General features: G+C 37.2%; 2 protein-coding genes across 2 annotated transcripts in view; one reads left to right on the top strand and one right to left on the bottom strand.

The window, feature by feature from the left end:
- The first annotated feature begins 6,611 nt into the window (after positions 1-6,611).
- On the top strand, positions 6,612-13,965 carry ERMN (ermin). The gene is made up of 3 exons (XM_045479887.1): positions 6,612-7,064; positions 7,739-7,831; positions 10,830-13,965. The coding sequence occupies exons 1-3, from the start codon at positions 6,824-6,826 to the stop codon at positions 11,345-11,347; spliced, it is 852 nt and encodes a 283-aa protein (XP_045335843.1). The 5' UTR covers positions 6,612-6,823; the 3' UTR covers positions 11,348-13,965.
- A 5,837-nt stretch (positions 13,966-19,802) lies between these two features.
- Positions 19,803-21,147, bottom strand: part of GALNT5 (polypeptide N-acetylgalactosaminyltransferase 5) — a 42,541-nt gene continuing 41,196 nt past the window's right edge. Inside the window, exon 10 of the mRNA XM_045479886.1 lies at positions 19,803-20,379. Within this exon, the coding sequence (XP_045335842.1) occupies positions 20,239-20,379 (141 nt within the window). The 3' untranslated portion in view covers positions 19,803-20,238. The remainder of the gene's footprint in view (positions 20,380-21,147) is intronic.

The raw sequence follows: 21,147 nt of genomic DNA, 5'->3' as shown, positions 1-21,147 counted from the left end.
CCCTTTTATCATGTAAGGTAACAATTCAGAAGTTATAGGAATTAGAACTTGGACACCTTTGGACACCCACTACACTCAGCTAGAGATAGTATGAGACATGGAAAAAGATTGAACCCTCAGGTTCACCTAAGTACCTCCTAATCTCCTAATACTCACCAGCTTGTGGCGGAGAGAGAAAGGTTACCTGTGTCATTGCTTAAATACTTGGATCCAAATAAGTAGGAAACCAACTCCGGACTTTCTAGTTAAATGATCTGTTATGTTCACAGAGTTTAAGATCCTTTAAATTGTGTTTCTTTAATCTGCAATCCAAAGAGGCCTGATTTGTACACTTGCCAAGGATTCCAAGCAGCAAAGCTAGGATTTCATGTCAGGTCATCTGATGCCTGAGTCCCTCCTCTTGACCACTATAGGGATCAGTGATGATAATGTTCATTTGTCCTCTGAGGGGACAAATTCTAATCCCACACGCCTCCCTGCCTTGGCCACAGGAGCTTATGCTGTGGCTTCTTCTTTTTTCGTCTTCAAGAAATACCTAGCTTGTTTCTACCAGTACTTTTCTTTAAAAGCTATACTGGGAAAGGGTCACTGGGTGGCTCAGTTGGTTAAGTGTCCAATTCTGGGTTTTGGTTCAGGTCAGGATCTCATGGTTTGTGAGTTCAAGCCCCGCATCAGGCTTATCACTGAGCATGCAGAGCCTGCTTGGGATTCTCTCTCGCCCTGTCTCTCTGCTCTCTCTGCCCCTTCCCTGCTCACGACCTCTCTCTTTCTCTCTCTCCCAAAATAAATAAATAAACTTAAAGAAAAACTCACTAAGGTAGCATTAAAAAAAAAAAAAAAGGTGTACTGGGGACTCACTGGGATGCCAGGCTTTAGACTCTAGGACCACAAAGAGATATACCTTCACTGGGGTATAAGAAAGTCTGTGTCTTTATAGAGATGATGGACAACACCTGCTCCCAACCCCGACTTGCCTCCAAGATTGGAAAGCATGTTTTCGTAAGATGTGGTTGAATTGTCAAATTCTATTACATTAAATTTTTTAAATGTTTTATTTATTTTTGAGAGAGAGAGAGAGAGAGAGAGAGAGAGAGAGCATGAGTGGGGGAGGGGCAGAGAGAGAGAGAGGGTGATACAGGATCTGAAATGGGCTCTGCACTGATAGTGGTGAGCTCAATATGGGGCTTGAACTCACGAACTGTGAGATCATGACCTGAGCCAAAGTCAGATGCTCAACTGACTGAGCCACCCAGGTGTCCCTATTATAATAAATTTTAAAATCTTACATGCTACTCATAAACTTCACTCTTAGCTTTTTGAGGGAAAAACCCCATCCTTTATACTTTGAAATCTTATTATTGCCAAATGAAAGTGTGGTTTTATACCAGGCATAAATATAAACACAAAGTATTAAGATGGCATCAGATAATCAACTTAATCTAATTTGTACTAAGTGGCAGGCAATTACTTTTTATGGATATATGGATACTGATAGATTTTATTATGTTATGTTTTATATTTCTGTTTCCTTTAGCTGGGTTGTCCCTCCAATTTGGAATGTTAATCCCTTAAATGAAGCGATTCGGATTATCCTGCCTCCTTCAGGACTGCACATTCCCTTGAGGCATTACCTATTCCCTATAGAAGGTTCTATGGGTTTTTGGTAGGATTTTGAGCCGAAAGTTTGCCTGTAGTACCACCCCGGCTCAGAGAGGTGATGAAAGTCCATTGTGCTGATGTTATGTATCAACCTGGCCAGTCTAAACTACATTTCCCCAAATTCTCTTTCCTGATTGTTTCGCTATTCTGTAACGCATACACTCTTATTGACCTGTTGGCTTACCTGTTGCATGGCGGTACTCAGCCTGCAAGTGTCCCACCTTCTCCTGGATCTTCCTTCAGCTTCTCTGAGTTCTCGGCCTTGACAAGAGGACCACCTTCTCCTACAGGACACTCCTACCACTGAGGTCAGAGGCAGCGAGAACTGAGGTTTCAATTAGTCCTTGTGTGTTCCAGCTTGTTCTTGTTTTTCACATCCATCTTTCTTTCCCAACTTCCTGCCTTTGTAGACTTTAAGCTCCAGGACCAGACTCAACCACAAACCTACAGAGACCCCTTAAGCAGCACGCACCATTGTGTAAGGTCAAAACCCTTCAGATAGATAGATCACAATAGATCAAGCTATAGATCCCTTAGTGCTTCTACTTTTCTGTTTCACCCCTGATTGTTGAAATACCCCTTTTCCAGCCATACAAATCAATTTGTATAAGAATTGACTCCAAGCTGTCAGGATCAAAAGCTGATGTTTCAAATTTATTTCTTGTTTTTCTCCAGTGATCATTGGCCATCTTTTAGATATAACACTGACTTGTGGCTTGGCTTTTTACATATTATTAAAAGTTAGGATTTTATGACTTTTCCCCAAATATTATTTCTGGACCTAATATAGCCTTAACATTTATCATTTGGTATTTGACAAATGGAATATGGGTATTTACATAATTTTATTTTGATACTTTACATTCCCAAACGATTATCCTTTCATTATTATCATATTTTACTATAGATGTGATGATGGTTACATTTATACAATGTCCTATACCATTCAGCATTATAACCAGGAAAAAAAGACAAACACTCCACTAAGTCATCTAAAAAAGTCATATTTCATGCAGTGGAGATCATGCAATAGTATTTGAATTAAGGACTATTAGTGCAAATTCTAAAACTGTACAAGTCATAAGTTTTTACTGAAGAGGAGAAAATATTGTTATCCCAATATATACTTCTGGAATATTGATTATTTTAAGCTGGTTACTTTTAAGAAACTGCAGAAAAAATAGAGACGTTTTGAAAAACAAGTAGAAATTACCCTCTTTTAAGAGATATTCACCTTTATAGAGGAAATTTCCATTTGTAAGGGTGTCTGTCTGCTCTACCAGAAAGAAGGGAATGACTCAATCTCTAGAAACTCTTATCAATGCAGAAGCCTATGACTTAAATCTGCATAACAAACTTGTCCTTATTTACTGTGCTTTTCCTGGTAAATTCCCATTAGTAACTCCCCATCCCCAATATCTTTTGTCTTGAGCTAAAGATTGTATTTAAGGTGTGACTTCAGCTCTTTTGGGGAATGACTCAGTTTTCCTGGGTCTGTCTTGTGTATATGGGAGGTATATGTGTTATTAAACTTTTGTTTTTCTCCTGTTAATTTTTTTCATGTCAATTTAATTCTTAGACCAACCAAAAGAATTGTGAAAGGTATAGAAAATGATTTTCTCCCCAACATTACAGACAATCGGTGACAGTTTATTACTATTATATCTTTATGGATAAAACATCCTATGTTTTATTTGGTAGTTGGATAGACTCATCTTGGTGCTAAATGTATCTTGTGTCGCCATGTGCTTGTAGGAAAAATAATGTACATTACAAACGTCTACCTGACCTCCTATTCTGTAGGACAGCATAAAGACTCTGCTTTTTATAGAGGTGAACATGCTACATAGACAGAACTCTGGATTATTTTTTTATGTTTCAAAGCTGAACTAATTCTAATGCCAGAAAACAACTGTCAAAGCAGGGCATTCAGAAAGAAGATAATCCAAAGAAGAAAAATAAAACTCCCACAAAAACTAAAGTATAAGTTGCATGTTGTTACAGGGTCACGGAAATATAGGAGTAGGAGAGAGACAACTTAAACTCTCTAAGCTCTGCCATATCCTTGAATTGAAGTGTATGGCAGTCTTGAGGGAATGGAGAACGGGAATTGGAGTCGGGTCTTTAAAGCCAATGCGAGCATTTCTCTATGTCTATGTTTACTGCTGGGCATTCAGTTGAACTTGTGCCCCTTCCTGCCCTTAAGGGCCTCACAATTTAGTATATCCCCACATATTTCTAGCTTTGGTCTTAGTGTCTTCATTTCCCCTGATTCCATTCAATATTTTCTTCTTTCTCCAGATCAAGGGCTATTCCAGCTCTAAGTTGTGAGGCCGTCTGACCTGCCTTTGAAACTTCAGATTCTGATCTTGGAATTAAGTGGCTAACCCTGTTATTCCTGGTGGGAGGAAATTTCCTGGCCTCCCAACCCTGTCCACAGCAGCTGGGCTGTCTGTCTTGGGAAGGCCTTGATATGACCTCAGGCCCTCTGCTGCCCTCTCCTGGCTACAACTACTTCTCTGCCAAGGAGATTAATGCATCAGGCTGGATGGAGCCCACTGAGACCTCTGGCCCAAGGAAACATTAGTAGCTAGGCCAAGGATGGCACTAGGTTTCATTTATGCTGCAACCTCATCAGTGAGTTTACTAGCTCTGTGACCTTGAGCAAGTTCCTTTATTTCTCTGTGCTTCATTTCATTAGTGTGCAAAATGGGGATGATAATAGCACCTACCTTATAGCACTGTTATGAAAATCAAATGTGTTGCTATTTGTGAAGCAATTTGAACAGTGCCTGGCATATAATAAGTGATATATAAATATTAAAGAAATCTTTGAAAACTAAGTGAAGGGTACCAGATTATGCCACCTCAAAATACATCTCTTTGGCATCAGGATTATGTTGAGCCGATTATTTTTGAGAAGCAGCAGACACTGAAGAAGCTCTGAAAACAAATGAGAAGTTACTCTTTCATAGGGGAAACTGACATTTATAAAGAAAATTTCCTGTTATCTGTCTTTCTCTCTGTATCAGGAAAATAAAAATGACTTTAAATCACAAGAGAATCTTACTAATGGAAAAGGCACCCACTCAAATGTGGATAACAAACCTCACCCTTGTTTACTATGCTTTTCCTGGTAACCCTTCATAACTGCCCCCACACCAACCCCCAATATACAACTTTTTTTTTCCTTTTGTCTTTAACTGAAGATGCTATTTAAGTTGGTAGCTTGGGCCTTCAGGGAGTTACTCAGTTATCCTGGGTATCTCCCTTGTATATATCAGGTACACATGTTAACCAACTTTTGTTCCTTTTTTCGTTAATCTTTTATTGCAAGGGTCTCAGCCAAGGACTTAAAAAGGTAGAGGGACCATTATTTTTCCTCTCCTACACAAACAATCAGTGTGTTGGGTAGGGAAGAGCCGGTGATGATAAGGGAAAGCGTTCTAGGGTCTGTTAGACATGTCTTCCAAGGACATGTGACAAGAGGATGAGGCCAGAGTGTCAGATATTTGTCATCCCTGCTATAGATCCTAATGGGCTCAGCCCTAAACACAATTTTAAAGGTGACAATTTTTAATTATTTGCCAACCTCTATTATTATTCCCTTTAGAAATTACCTAATAGGGAGTCAAATTTACTTAGTTATTCAATTTTATCTATCTATCTATCTATCTATCTATCTATCATCTATATCTCTTACTTACCTAGTTCGAAGCAGATACTACATGCTGGAGACCTATGTATACAAGCAAACCATGGTCCCTGCTTAGAAAAATCTTAGATTCTGGTTGGTGAAAGAGATGTCATGCAGATAATTGTGCACTTACGTGTTTAATCATAACTGTGAAGAACACTCTGAAGGACAAAATAATGTGAAACAGGAGTCCCATCTTACCCCTGTGGGTCAGGGAAAGTGTCACGGAAGAGACGATATTTCAGCTGAAGAATTGAGATTTAAAGGAACTGGTTAGGCCAGGGATTTGGCCTTGAGGAAGAGAAGGGCATTCTAAGCAGAGGGAGCAGCATGGGCAAAAGTTTCTGGAATCATTTGCACTATATGAGATCCAAAAAAAAAAAAAAAAAAAAGAAGAAGAAAGAAAAGAAAAGAAAGAAAGAAAGAAAAAAGAAAAAGAATTAGCATCTTCCTTTAAAAAGGAAAGGTTGGTAAGTAGCAGGTGTTTTCCATAAGTACCAGTTTCCCTCAAGGGCAGACTGTGTTGGTGCTCTATAATTTTACCAGCATCAGGTAATATCAATAGGGAATATCGAGAATAAATCTAACTGGGGAAAGGGAAAATTTCACGGAGGAAGTTCTACTAGGGCTAGAAAGGATGGCCTTGGGCTTCAATAGACATAAATAAACTAAAGGAAAAGAAGCTACAGACCAAGTGGATTATTCTGACATGTAAAATTTTTGGTGTTAGCAAGATACAGCAAGATTTGTTTTTGTTTTTGTTTTTGTTTTGTGTTGTTTTGCTTCTACTTCAGTCTTTTCTCTGAGCTCCTGAAAGTACACCATGGAATCTGCTGCCAGAACCACTTACAATAAGGTCGCCCTGTTTACAGGTTCGGTAAGCTGTTTTTATTCTTTAATAAATGAGAAATGATGCCATTATCCCCTACAACATAGCTGAGGTTTTACTTGAACAAAATCCGTTTGGAAATGTTAAGCTGGTGACACAGAACTAATATGCCTCAAGGTGGTCATTCTCTCTGGATTAAAGCTGTGGAACAATTGTGGCTCCTGTTACAAGGAAAATGACAAAGGGCCATTATGAAAAGGGACAAAAATCTCTGTTCCCAGAGGGGGGACTGACAAGCTGAAAGTCCCCATCTACATGCCAACACAAAAGCCTGATTGCCTCAGATTGTTTGTTTATGTAAATCAAAAGGCTGCCATTAATTCAGCAAGTGGGGCTGCTCAGTGACAAAGAAGGTGGTGATTGGCCGGATGCTTGCTCGTGGGCTGGTGGCAAATCTAACAAATCCTATTGCTTTGGTTCTAAGCTCTATCTGGATACCTTTAAGAAAAGCAGCATTTATTATGTACTAAAGTAAATACTCTGTATTCTTAGAGTAGGGGTTGGAACGCTTCTATCAAGGACCTGTTCACTCAGTTTCCCCAAAGCTGTCTCCACATCGTCTAGCTCAACTGCACATCATGACAGACGTTCCCGGGACATTCGGTCAGGCTGAGTGCAACGGGGATACACCACCTGAAAACGGTCAACAACCAATCCCTAAAACAAATGAGGGAGCCAGTGATGTGGATGGCACCCCACCATACTACCGGGTCGAACGCCGTCTTGAAGACTTACCCACAGAAGGAAATCAGGAGAAAAATGAAAAATTACAAGGGAATAGGCTTGTCAGCTGGTCCACCGATGGGGAGCTTCTCAAAGGTAAAGCATTTTCCTTGTCTTCGATTTGCTTGATTTGGCATATAAACTCACTCAGGATTCTCTTTTGATAAACCATTATGACAGGAATGTGCTGTCCTTCCTCCCACCCGTGTCCCAGACCTGAGCAATTGTTCTACTGGAGCTGGATAGCAGAAGGACAAAACTTTTGCCTCAGGTCAAATTAAGGCTTCTTCCTTTGATAGCTCTGGGACCCTAGACATCTCCCCTAGCCTCCTGAAGCCTTAGCTTTCTCTGTTAGCAGAAGGCAGAAATGACAGTACTGACATTTGTACGGTTGTTGTAAGGATTACTCAGTGTTGCTTAAACGTTTGCTGCCGTTATTTATTATTATTGTCTACAGCCCACATATTACTTAAGCAAAGGAAATTCAGTATTTCAAGTTTTTCTTCTGAAATATACCTGAACGTATCCCAATTCATGGTTCTATACCTTATATAGATGTAAAGTGAGAGGTTATCCTTATGTTTATAAGCAGGAACCAATGAAGAAATGAATTGGAAGAAGTGAAATGGTTACTTTTAGGGATCACAATTGCAAATCAAATAGATCTACCTAGCTAGAGTCTAAATTGATAATTTATTTAATCCTGAATGGCTTTAAGTATTATGGGATTAATCTTGTGTGTGTCTGTTGTTTTTTGTTTTTCCCCTCAGAAAAACCAGAAGAGAATCTTTTTATTGTTCATAAGGCTGTGGCAGATCTTTCTCTCCAGGAAACGAGTAGTGATGAAATGACATTCAGAGGAGGTAAGACGAACTTCCATTTTGTACACCGAAATTGTTTGACTGAATATGGATGGCAGGTTTTGCATGGGATATTGCGTGAGTGTGGTGTTGAAAAAGCAATCCAGGCAATGCCTTCAAAAACTCAGAGCTGCTAGAGATAAGGGAGTAGTCCTGATTATCTGTGGGTTTCACCTTAAGGAGTATTCTAGGAAGATCAAGACTAATACTGACTGGATTGGCATAACTGATTGACATGCCTTGACCTAACCATATGATATCAGTTTCTCAGTAAGTTAGTCCACTAAATCGATCCTTTACCAAAACAACAACGACAACAACAACATCAACAACAACAGGTTTATTTAGTGTCTCCAAATCTGTGTCAGGTACTTGCAAAATATGAATGTTTCATAAAGGGGTTTGTCCTAAAGTTTTACCTAAAATAACACTATAAATTTATTTGATCTGTAGAAAAATTCCAGGCCTCTGATGCAAGCAGAAGATGGTTATCTAATTCTTGTTAATGAAATCTCCCAGGTGATGAAGTTAATTTTAATTGTGTTCTTTCACAAAATGAGAGAATATTGATTTTTAAATTTTTTTAACGTGTATTTATTTTTGAGACAGAGAGAGACAGAGTATGAACGGGGGAGGGTCAGAGAGAGAGGGAGACACAGAATCTGAAACAGGCTCCAGGCTCTGAGCAGTCAGCACAGAGCCCGACGCAGGGCTTGAACTCACGGACCGCGAGATCATGACCTGAGCCAAAGTCGGACGCTTAACTGACTGAGCCACCCAGGCGCCCCAAGAGAATATTGATTTTTAAGAGACTTATATTTCAAATAAACTCAAGAGACTAAGAGACACAAAATCTTTAAGACTTTTCTTCTGAGAAGATATCTATGTTGAAGCAATTTCCAAATCAAGTACAAGATAAACACCTATTAATGAAGCACTCATTTCCTCTTTTGCCGCCATAAACATCTTGCCTCAAAATTGAAGTCAGTTCATTAGACCTGAGCGATTTAGCTTAGTTAAGACCTTAACAGGAAACAATGTGGAAGAGATGCATTTTTTTTTTAAAAAATATTAGAACATCGCATAAAATAATAGATACTAAAAAAGACAGGGATGTAACTGGCAGTTTCTTGGGTTTGTCCACTTTGCCTGGATGCCTCTCAGACTATCTACTGTCCATATGTAGTGGTGGAACCTCCATTATTGTAGTAATGTAGTAAGGAACAACCATTTTTAAGCTTTTACATTATCACACGTCATTTATAAAACTTATGCCCCGTGAAGTGAATTAAATAACTTCTTTGCCCTAATCTTTCTGTTCCCAATGTAGCAAGTTCTCAGAGGCAGGGATGTCAAGGTCCATCAGGAGACCCTTTCAAATTTCTGATCAGGAAGTCTGCTGGAGACAACAGTTTGCTGGAATCTTTCACTTTTATCAAACAGAGAATGAATGCAATCTGGATTTTCAAGTAGATGGTCTCAGGGTGAATTTTTCCCAGAATAAATCCTTTTGTGTTTGGTGGAACATATGTTTTTCCTGTAAGACACATGTTGGTGTCTCCTGTTTTCACAATGACAAACAGCTATAAAGTCTCCAAAGAGAATACTCCTGGGTTGAAAATAGCAAGATGCTAAAAAAACTGAGGAAAAACTGTAATTTAAATTCAAGAAGTAATTTCATGCGTGACAACTCCAGGCCTGAGTCATGATATGAGCAAAAAGATCAGCTTTTTCTTCTTCTTCTTCTTCTTCTTCTTCTTCTTCTTCTTCTTCTTAAAGATCAGCTTCTTTGTTTCTGTGGGGGGAGAAAAGTGAATAAAAGAAAGCTTAATATTATAGCAAACATTCTAACATATATTTATTTATAATGTAAAGAACATTGACTAGACACCAACATGCTGATAGGAACCGTGTATAACTAGTTAGGAATGATAATCTATCTTTACTTCTGTCTCTTTTTACGAGTTTACAATCTGGTTCCTGTAGTTGGGAAAACAAAACAATGAAAAAAGGATGAAAATTCTTAACTGGGCATGGATTTGTGAACATCTTTCAGTAAAAGTAGAAAATCGTGGAGGGGAAAGGCAAAGAGGAACATTGTCTCTCATTTTATTTTAAAGACTCTTATGGTGTTGAAAGGGAATAGTGAACCCAGGCCCAACAAGGGACACAATCCAGACAATATCTTGGAGTCATGCATACGATAGACTGAAACTTCCCACAGAAGTCCCTTTAGAGGGGCACCTGGGTGGCTCAGTGGGTTAAGCATCTGACTTTGACCATGATCTCATGGTTCCTGAGTTCGAGCCCTCTATTGGGCTCTGGGCTGACAGCTCAGAGCCTGGAGTCTGCTTCAGATTCTGTCTCACTCTCTCTCTGCTCCTCCCCCACTCACGCTCTGTCTCTCTGTCGATGATAAATAAACATTAAGAAATAATTTAGAAAATATATATATAAAAGAAGTTCCTTTAGTGGTGAAAGCCTAGAGAACAACTTCCATTCTCCATTCTCTTATAATTAGTTCTCTTTAGCATGTAAAATATTGTGCTGATATGCTGTGGTAATTGTGCAGATATGCTGATGTGATCTGCTTGAAAAGTGAAATTTGTGACGAATTAAGCCGTGTAAAAGTCACTCCATGATACCAAACCACTTGATTCAGTTGTCTTTAGGGACATGTCTAAAATGATAGGCCAATCTAGCTATATAGAGATGATCTCATCATGATTTTTAAATCTAGGCTCTCCAGAAATCAGAGGCAGATCTTAGACTACATTGTGTGTGCTTTGGGGGGCTTGGTGTTATAGTTAGCCTAGCATTTGACTCCTGACCACCCATGGCCCAAACTAATTAGATGGTGCAACCCATTTTATTGTGTAAAACATAACCATAGCCCACAGAATAATATCCTATGAAGAATATTGTGGGGAAATGATTGTCCAGAAAGGTAATTTAAAGAATAACAGCTGGGTATTTCAATTACAAATTGATTTTGCTACAGGGTATCAATGGAAGAAGATTCCTCTGAGCGTCAGTAACCAGGAAATAAGTAGACAGGAAAGGATTGCTGAACAATCTCTAGAAGAGAAAGGAGAGGAGGATGGGAAGAACAAAGCTCATCAAGCAACTGAAATTGAATGGTTGGGATATCGGAAACCTAGCCAAGTCGATGTGTTGCATTCTAAACATGAGGAGGAGCAAGAGGTTTGGGATGAAGAAATTAATAACGATGATGATGATGGTTGCAATGATGATGAAGATGAAGTTCGAGTGATAGAATTTCAGAAAAAAAATGTTGAAGATTCCCAATTAAAAGATGAAGGAAATGCAAATGAGGACTCCCCACTGAGCAGCCCTAGTTCCCAACCTGTGACACCTGATGAGCAGCCACCCTTTGGGAAGAAGAGTGATATCTCCAGAAATGCTTATTCAAGATACAATACAATATCCTATCGGAAAATCAGGAAGGGGAACACCAAACAAAGAATTGATGAATTCGAGTCAATGATGCATTTATAAACTAAATGGAACTGAGAAGTTCTTGTGCCCACTAAAGCAAAAGCTAATTCTATTTTCCTGAGATGCGTCTTTGCCTGCCTTATTTGAGTCATCCCCTTTAAAGACGTGAGAGGTTAACCCCTGCTTCACTGTAGAATAATATGGAAATAACCCTAGACAAAATTCAGTCTGGTAACCTCAATCAAAATGCTTTAGATTCATTCTTGAGCATTTGCTTTTTAAAACTTTACTAATATAGCCTCGTGTGGTAAGCACTAGATAGCAAATAGCAAGCACTCTTGCAGACTGTGGCATGATTTGGCTTTAAAAGTAGCAACACTGGAAAACACAGTCTTCAAATGAAAGAGGACTCTTAGAAATGACCTGTTTTTCTTTTGGTATCTTTCTTCCTGTACACTGAGGGTGCTGGAAAGACTGGTTCAGTTCTCTTTCTTTTAAATATGCTTTTATAGACTCTGGCAATAAGCTTTCCAAAATACTTTGCCTTTCCTATTATCTTCAGAAAAGATTTTAAGTGGTTTTCCTTGGCATCTACAGAGTGAAAACTCTTGTATAGGCCTCCTTCCTAGGTGTTATCATTCACTGAATTTTCTCACTAGAGGGGCTGAGCAATTGTCAGTCAGGACGATTGTGTTGACTAAATGTTGGCTTTATGTTCTCAGGATGAATGAAATTCATTGTAAGGTTGGTACAAGGAGGGGCTAGAAGATGGGTGGGCAATAGATTAAAGAGTCAGATAGTTTATTTCTGTGACGGAAAATAAAATCTCATCTGGCATAGTTAAATTCATTAAAAATGAAAATGACAGCTTCGGTGAAATTTTAAGAGGATACCTTTCTCTATTACTATACTTGCTCTTATTAAGTCTCTCAGAAGAATTTTCTTTCCTTAGAAACCCAAGAGAAGTCTCGTCATAACTGTACTAGTTACTATGAAAATGGAAATAATTATCTTAGGGTATTTTCAAAGTAGAGCGTGAGCCTGTATTTTTAGTGAGAGAGCTCTGATAGTTGGGAATATATAATTTACTGGACCTCAGCCCAAATCAAGATGCTTAAAATTGTACTTATGGAGCTTCACTCAAACCGGTGTGTCAAATAATGTATTGAATATTTATGAAAAGGGAGAGTCTATATTTATATTCTTAGATAGTTTCATAATTTTTCATTTCATGCTTCCATATATATCACTCTGAACTTTCTGTCACCACCGTTAAAGATATTTTTGGCCCTGCAAATAAAAAGACAATTCCTTATTGTCTGAATGTAATACAGTCTTCATTGTACTATTCAACCCTTTGTTTATTTCTTTTTCATTTTGTGAAAAACCCTGGGTTAGCCCTTCTTAGATTATTGCTTATTTATGTGTAACAAATCCTGCACATTCTAATGGAAATTTCTTTAATTCTTCCTGGTCATATATTTCCAGGGTATCATGTACTATTATTTACTGTTTACAAGACTCAATTTTGAATTCAAGATTGAAGTGCTCCTTTTATTCTTTCAAACAGATATTTTGCAACCTGATCACGTAAAAGTTCTGTCACTCTTCATCGGTGGAACTTAAAGATTTCATTCTTGACAATGCAAGTTCTCAGAATAAAGCCAGGGAAATCGGGTCTTTCTTGATAAATTTAGGTAGAAGATTAGTGCACTAGGACAATTTCCTATTTATTTAGATCCTCTAAATCATTCCACCTGGACAACCTATTTTCTTTTCTGGATTACTGATGACCCCTACAATTTTCCACTTAACTTCAAAACACAGTATTGTGTTATCCATCATGGAATAGGAGCATTTTGTTAACCTACCATCAGCAGAGCCTATATTATGAACTGTTCCAGCAGAAGTGTTGAATCCCTGTGGAATTTGAGTGAGGTGGGTGGGCTACGGCCACCATCTATAGTGTGACACGGCCAAGCAACTAGCTCTCATGGGGATCCACCGCCTAGTAACCGTGGCCTTTTTAGCTTTGTGCTCTTACCAAAAATTAACCAACCACAAAATATTTTGTCAACAAAGACTTTTTCAGGGTAAGCTCAAGGAGTAAATGCTTAGTGCTCATGGATGAGGCAGTGTAGTTGCAGAAGAGCACTGGAACCATTCTTTGACATTAATGCCCACTGCCCTGTGCTGCCATCTTACACGAAGGCCACAGACTTGAGTGATTATAAGTAACAGGATGGGGTTAGATGACTGTTTGATTCTTTATAACCTAGGAAAAGCAAGGGTATGATTCAGATTGCACGAGGGATATTTGACATATTAGACACTCCTATGGGATAAATTAGAACACAAATTGGTAATTATACTGGAAGATTTACTGCTTTTGTGATTCAAGCTTTGAGGGTGCAAGAAGGACTCTGGTACCTGGTAGGAGGGAAATTGGTTTATTGTGAGAATGTTGATATTTCTTACACGAGTTTTAATTTTTCTTAGTTTTTGGGTGAACAGGAATTAATAAAAAGCTCTGTTTCACAGTCAATATAAAATTCACCTTTCATATAATGCTACATTTAAAGGCATGGAATATGTCCGAATCTATCATCTGTCTACAACTTAAATAAAAAAACTGCTGTGTCTGACTTGCTCTCAATAAAAGTTTTTGTGTCCTTGTTTTTGGTGTCTAGAATTTATTTTCTTTAGCTGCTTTTTAAAATGTAGAAAGAGCCCTTGCATATCAACAGCTACTAAAGATTATTCATAAATGCTGTTTAGAAACCAACAGAACACCTTATTTAAAATCAAAACAACATTATTTATTTCAAAAAGGTCTTAAAATGGTTGTGTAGGAAATTGCAAAAAAAAAAAAAAAATTCTGGTGGATACATATGTAATGTTCATTAAAGAAATCTTTATTATTTTTTACAGGAACTGAGCCCTTGTTTTAGATACATCTTAATATCTTAATTCCAATAACTTGAAAAACATATATATATATATATATATATATCTTTACAGTCATCAAAGTAATACATTTAAACCATGATGACACTTTTATAGTAATTGTTTCTGCATATTCACATGGGGTAGTACTTTTGGTACATTTTCTAATGAAGAACGGACATTTAAGTTTTTCAAAGTGATAGGAAAAAAATATTTAAAATACATAATAATAGAGAATTATGGAAAAAGATGAAGCACTGGGGTATCATAAAGAAGAAACATGTTTGACCATATGAGAAAGGCAACTACTTTTAAAGCCTTACCTTTCATTGCTCTATAAAAACAAGAGGGTTATAAAAAGTAATGTCAAAAGTTACAGCAAACATTTGCCAATATTAAAATATCAGACAGTAACATAATAAATATGAATACCAAAATGTGTATATAGCTCATGAAGAACACGAGGCGACTAAGCCACACAATCAATGTAAACACAATGACGTGGGCAGTAATCAACAGCAGCGGTCACCGAACAGATAGATACGTGGCAAGTTACAAAATCAAAGGATGATATCTAGTAATTAACTGCCAGTGTGGGAGAGTTTTGGACAGGAATTTGGAAAGTAATTTGCGGTTTTAGTTCGAAACGTAATATTACGCATTTGATTCTTTCTTTGTAATGACTTCAGTTGGGCAGAGGCAGGAAAAAACGGATACTTCAAAATGTTCAAATTACTCTAAATTCCTTTTTGCTCCGTAGTTTTAATCTCGTTCTGTTAACAGAACGAACAGATGTTTTCATTAACTCTACCTTTGCCTTCTCTTGTTTCTCTGCCCACTTCTTCTAGATAACATGTATAAAACTTGCAACATTTAGGCAGTTGTCTGAAGGAAGAGAATTAAGGCATGTGCATATTCCTGAGTGAATAAGCATCTTGATAATTTAAAGTTTGGTTACTCCCTTCAAGTATGGAAAACAATACCCAGAGTGAAAGTCTACTGGAGACGTTTTTGTCCAGAAGGCCAGATTCAGACAAGGCTGTGCACCTAAAATAATTCAAAATATCTAAACACATTTCATAGTTTTCTTTATTTGTGAGTAGAAACTCTTGGTTTTATTTTCTCTCACTTCAAAACATAAGAGATAGAGCCTCATATATTTACATATACACGCATATATATAAATATATACACATATTTATCTATATAAATATATGTTTATTTACATATATATTTACAAAGATTGATTTTTTTTTTTGGTCAAGTAATCTGTGCTCTCAAAAATTAGTGTTAATATCTTATATATAGGCTATATTTTATATAGATATTTATGACTGATATCCTTGAACTGGCAAATACCAATCAATAATAAAATAGAAAGCCTTTGTTATCAAAAAAATTATTTGTTACTTATTTGATGGCAACTATCATCATTAGAAATGCAACATATTAGAAGCTTGCTCTATCTACTGAAAAATGAGAACTTTCCTGTATGTTTTTGCAAAGTGATGATTCACATAAGCTTGCAAACAGACCCTAATTGGGATGGTAACTATTAGCTGCCCCATTAGGTTGAAAACAGAGGCATTAAATCTGCTTGTTGTGATGGGGTTCCCCCCCCCCCTTTCTTTTAGGTCCTTTCTTTTAGGACCACCAACACCTGAAATATCCATTAAACCTCAGCAGGAGTAGATAATGCTTTACATTGGCTTACTCAAATCTGTCCATGGAATGACTGTTTGCCAGAAATAAATATTTTGTGTACATCAGCTTTGGTTACTGTTCCTTTTCTCATTTCAAGGCATGCAGCTTGTAGCAATGTTTGAATAACCTACACAAAAGTTGTAGAAGCACTATGGTGACAATCTGCACAATGTAGTAAAAGTTACAAGACTTGGTTTGTATTTTAAATTAAAGGACCCTTCAATTTTTTACTTCCCACCTCTGTTCAAACTGGACAATCTTTCAGCTTTGATTAATGGTTGGTAGAAGAAAGGGTCGGCAGTATTATTTACAGAGAAGCAATTTCTCTATGTCCGCTTCTCCTTCTCATATATGTTATAGGAAATGGAAAAGAGTATGTCCTCCACGAAGTCAAGGAGATGGGCTATTGCAAAGCATGTGGGCGTAGCTAACCTTAAGCCTACATTTCGGCTGATTAACAGAAAGGATGTAGCCTTTTATCCTATCTATACAACAGCCAAGAAAGACCTAAGAAGCTTGACGTCACAATGAAGGGATTTTAACTGAGTCCACCTGAGTTGACCTCTCTAAAAAACAAATCATAGCAGCATGCTGTAGTCAAAGAGATTCTTTGCTTCTCCTTCTCCTCCTCCTCCTCCTTCTTCTTCTATCTTCTTTTTCTTCCATCTTCTCCTTCTCCTTCTCCTTCTCCTTCTCCTTCTCCTCCTTCTCCTTCTCCTTCTTCCTCTTCTTCTTCTTCTTCTTCTTCAGACAGAATGGAAACTAAATTTTAATCTCTTACTCATGGGATGATCTTAGACAATCCCTCTCAGCCATCCTCCTTGTCTGCATATTGGGGAGAAAAAGACCTAACTCATGGAGTTGTGCACAACAGTGAGATGGGGTGTAAACAGTGCCTAGCACATCAAAGATATTCAAAGATAATTAGTTCTCATCTCTTTTCCCTTTATTCCCTGTAAATTCCTTGTTTTTTTTATGGAAGATATTGGGACCCTCACCTGTGGCATATTTCTTTTCTGTGTTTGAATGGGAAGTTAAAGTTGTTAAAACAAATAAAATGGTACTGGCTGGCTGGCCTCAACCCTACTCTCTTACATGAGAGCCCCTTGAAAACCATTCTAAGCCATTCATAAAATCAAGGTGGACTGGAGAGATTGAATTCCTACGTACAATAGCTGGTATCTTTTTACTCCTCTACAATCCCTAAGGCGATACTATAAGCAAGGCTTTTTCATATCGAGAATATTTCCAGATTAGTTGTGGAGAAGCTAACAATACATTGTGATTATGGCATATGGTGGTTTTGGGGCCCTGTGAATGACAGCTGATTGAACATCAGCAGACAGAAATGAGCAAATTTGATGCTAGTGATGAAACATGGCTGTACCAACAACAGCTCTGTCATCTTTTAGGGAGAAGTTCTGGGTAACTGTTGAAAAAGAGAAAGAAACTGGGCAAACTGAAAGGTTCAGAAGTACTTCGATGGTCTGGTAAGTTAGCTTTTGATCAAACAAGTCCTGTGAAATATTACCAAAACTATGCTTGTGTTTAAAGTAACAAAATGTATAGACGCTTTTCTAAGAAAAGGCAATGACTCAAACCAATTCAGGGAAAACTCTGAAGTCCCTGTAACACTGCCTCCTACTGATGGATTTAGGGCTGAAGAGGACCCTAATGTGTCCCATTCAAGGTTTCTCACTAGAAGTACTAGAGACCTAGAAGCATTTACTCCTTTACTATAGTCTTCTAAAAATAGAATTTAGAGGATAATGCTTAAAAAATGTTGGTAGGAGATTTCACAATTAGTCAATACTCTTAAATTTAGGTCTATAAGATTTCTAACGAGTGATTCATTGCTTGAATCTCAGAGTAATAGAAAAATATATGGTAAAAGCTGTTTTAAAATTCTAAGAATAAACATGTCACATATGAAAATAATCCTCTGCGATATTGACAGTATGGATTCAAATATAGCTTCATATTATGAGCATGTCATGGTGAAGTCGGGGAGAGTGTGCACTAAACAGACTATAGAAGTTTTGTTTTGTTTTGGTTTTTTTAGTGAAAAACATTCCAATTTCTTTCATTGGTATGCCCAAAGATAAGTGAATCCAAACCATAATTTGTCTTTTTCTGAACAGAGTTGATGTTTTTCATGGAAACGTTTTTTGAATAAAAAGAGAGTTTTTACACTGGGGGAAAAAAATAAAATAAAACCTTTCAACATTTTTGCAGTCACACAAATAATTGCATGAGGCACTCAGCAGATTCATTTTGGGTCAGCAATTCAGTTAGTCCTTTGGCAACTGGCTTGTGTTTTATCTGTTTTGAAAAGAATTATCTCATTTTCTAGTCATTCTCTTATCTCATCTGCAATGTCAATTATCAGAACAAAACATCTTAAATACGATGCAAATAGGCAAACCTATTTTCCCTTCTGAGTCATAGTTATAGTTCCGCTTTTGTGTAATTAATTGGGAGATAAAATTAAATTTTAAATAGGAAGTCAGAATTAAGATGCCCAGTTTTACCATCAGCTCGACTGAACAAAGTTTCATTTGTTTTTATATTAACAAGCGTATACCATGGTTATCCTCCAGAGACCCAACTCCAGTGAAAAGCTTTATGTATCTCTATCTTAAGAATGCTCTAGATCATATTTGTTTGGGCCAGTGGCTTGGGGCAGTGGAATGAGCCCTCTCTTTAGAGATCCAAATTCTAATCATCACTAACTGGTGTGGGATTTTTAGACACATAATTCATCTTTTGGGTATCAATTTTCTTACTAAAAAACCAGTATAAAAGATACTAGGATTTCTAAAACCTTTTCTAGTATGCCTAAGTATTGGCATCCCTAAGATTAGGAGCTCAGTTTGGACCAAAGAAAAATTGGACTTTGTCCCCAATTTATTGGTGTTATCACTAGGTCCACATCTATGGCCTTATTTCCCACTCCCACCCCACCCCATAGAGGTGCTATATTCCCTTTCTTTTTTGGCCAAGTCTAGATCAATTTTTTTTTTTCTTAACTCTCTTCCTGAGGGTTGTATATTCTTATTCTCTTCCCCTTTCATTATGTTTACTTCATTTTATTTCTACTTTGGAATCTTTTAGAGCTTTTTAAACATATTTCAACCCTGTGAATGCTGTTAAATCTAAAATACTATTTTATATAAATCTTTAATATTTTTCAGTGCTTTATTTCTTTTTTTAAAAAAAAATATGTTTGTTTATTTATTTATTTATTTTGAGAGAGAGAGAGAGAGACAGCACAAGCAGGGGAAATGCAGAGAGAGAGGGAGAGAGAATCCCAAGCAGGATGCAGGGCTCTATTCCATCATGGGATCATGACCTGAGCCTAAATCAAGAGTCAGAGGCTTACCTGACTGAGCCACCCAGGTGCCCCTCATTGCTCTATTTCTGCTTTATTTATTTCAGCTCCTCTTATCTGATCTTGCATTAGAGCGTGTTCAACGATTAAGTGTATTTTTCGTGACTACTGTGTATTGTGACCCACCCAGTCTTTTTCTTTGCCTTTTTTCTTTCTTTTTTAACGTCTAGAAGGTTGCTACTAAGACTGTTTTTTTTTAAGTGTAGTTTTAAAAGCACAAAATGAATTAAAACAATGTCTATGTCTAGAATTGAATCAGCATTTGACTTCCTCACTGAAAATTTTTTTCCATTGACTCATATAGGGAAAAAACAAAACAAAACAACATTATGTAGTCCTCTGGATTAAAGCTCTACCATTGGGGAGTATGATATTGATACTCTTCACACTGGTAGGCGAACATGAGTGTAGTTGGAAGGGACTTCATCAAGATGGCAGCTGCGTGTGTTTCTAAGGTCTTTTCACCATAGGAACTCAAGTAATTGTTTTATTAAAAATAGTAAATAAAGGTCTAGGTTCTCATTGATGATACCAACTTGTGAGGCCCAAGGAGCTGGTTGTTATCAGACTCAGTCATCATGAATATCACTGTGCCTCCTCCAGTACATTTGGCTTCATTTCCAGTTACCTGTTTGATCACATAGGGAAGCTTGCAGGCTGAGGTCCAGCACAGGACAGGAAGCAGGCAATTCAAAAGGCCACCTAGAGTTGAAGAAGGACTCCAATCCAATGTTAGACTGTTTCCCTGAGCTCACTCTTGGTTTCTTAACTATTGTGGGTTTTTTAATCTCCTACTCAAGGGCTATTAATTTTGAGAATGTAAACTACCACGGAGAAACACAGTCCCCACCTCCACTGTAATTTTCACAGTGTCTAATGGGTTTACTGGATAAAAAATATTAGTTGCTCTTTAGTCTTCATAATATTTTTCAAATTTCCACTTCTGATACTGCTTCACTGGGTCACAAGCAGCAACTTTCAGGGTCTTCTGAGAAACATTTCCTTCTAAGCATAACAACTGATGATAGTTTCCAAAAACAATGTGATTCACCTAGAAAGAAAAAGAATCTGGAATGAGCCACAGAATGAATTTGACAACTGCCATATAAAGAAATACAAACTAATAAAAAAAAGATAATTATATTTTTGATTCCTCAGGAATTCTTCTTGCCTAAATTAACAACATGCACACAGTCTTTAGACTGTATTAAATTTGTCTCTATCTCACTTCGCCAAGCTACAAGGCTGTTAAGACTTTTATGACTTCCTCAGGGAGGAGGCAAAAGATTTATTTTCTGACAATAGGTTTGATAACTCTATTATTTAAAGAAAATAAGTCCATACGGCATTTACTATATTTGATGGCTGATGGTTCTCTAATTGATGGTGATCATGAAAAAATACCCATTGCAAAAAGTGAGTTAGTTAGTGTCTTAATTGAGTTCATACCTTAGAATGCAAACTTGGAATACAAAGTGCTAGAAATGATGTGTATATTTATAATCTTTCTACCATAATCTCTGATAATACATAATACCTGATGTTCAGAAAATCCAGAGGTAGTTAGAAAAAAGTCAAAGGTATTTCAGAGAAGTTCTATTATTGGTTAATATTTACTGAATATCCTAGAAATAATGGATAACCAATTTAGAACATGCTTATGGCTTTATATATTTTTTCACCTTTTAATTCTCTCAATTTTCCATGACTATGACAAAGGTAATCTTAATCATACGTACATTGTTTTGAATTATTCAAAAGAATATATCAAACAGGGGTGACTTCATAATAGTTTGTTTTAAAGATGTTCCTACAAAAA

The sequence above is a fragment of the Leopardus geoffroyi genome, chromosome C1, assembly GCF_018350155.1.
Source record: "Leopardus geoffroyi isolate Oge1 chromosome C1, O.geoffroyi_Oge1_pat1.0, whole genome shotgun sequence".
In the NCBI taxonomy this organism is placed as follows: Eukaryota; Metazoa; Chordata; class Mammalia; order Carnivora; family Felidae; genus Leopardus; species Leopardus geoffroyi.
The sequence above is the reverse complement of the archived record's forward strand: the minus strand, read 5'-3'. Positions and strand labels throughout refer to the sequence as shown.

What these genes read in the sequence shown, in the direction of transcription:
- ERMN (XM_045479887.1), top strand. Translation starts at nt 6,824, where the DNA reads ATGACAGACGTTCCCGGGACATTCGGTCAGGCTGAGTGCAACGGGGAT. An exon ending in CGATGGGGAGCTTCTCAAAG is followed by an intron (nt 7,065 to 7,738) that starts GTAAAGCATTTT and finishes TTTTCCCCTCAG; the next exon opens with AAAAACCAGAAGAGAATCTT. An exon ending in TGAAATGACATTCAGAGGAG is followed by an intron (nt 7,832 to 10,829) that starts GTAAGACGAACT and finishes ATTTTGCTACAG; the next exon opens with GGTATCAATGGAAGAAGATT.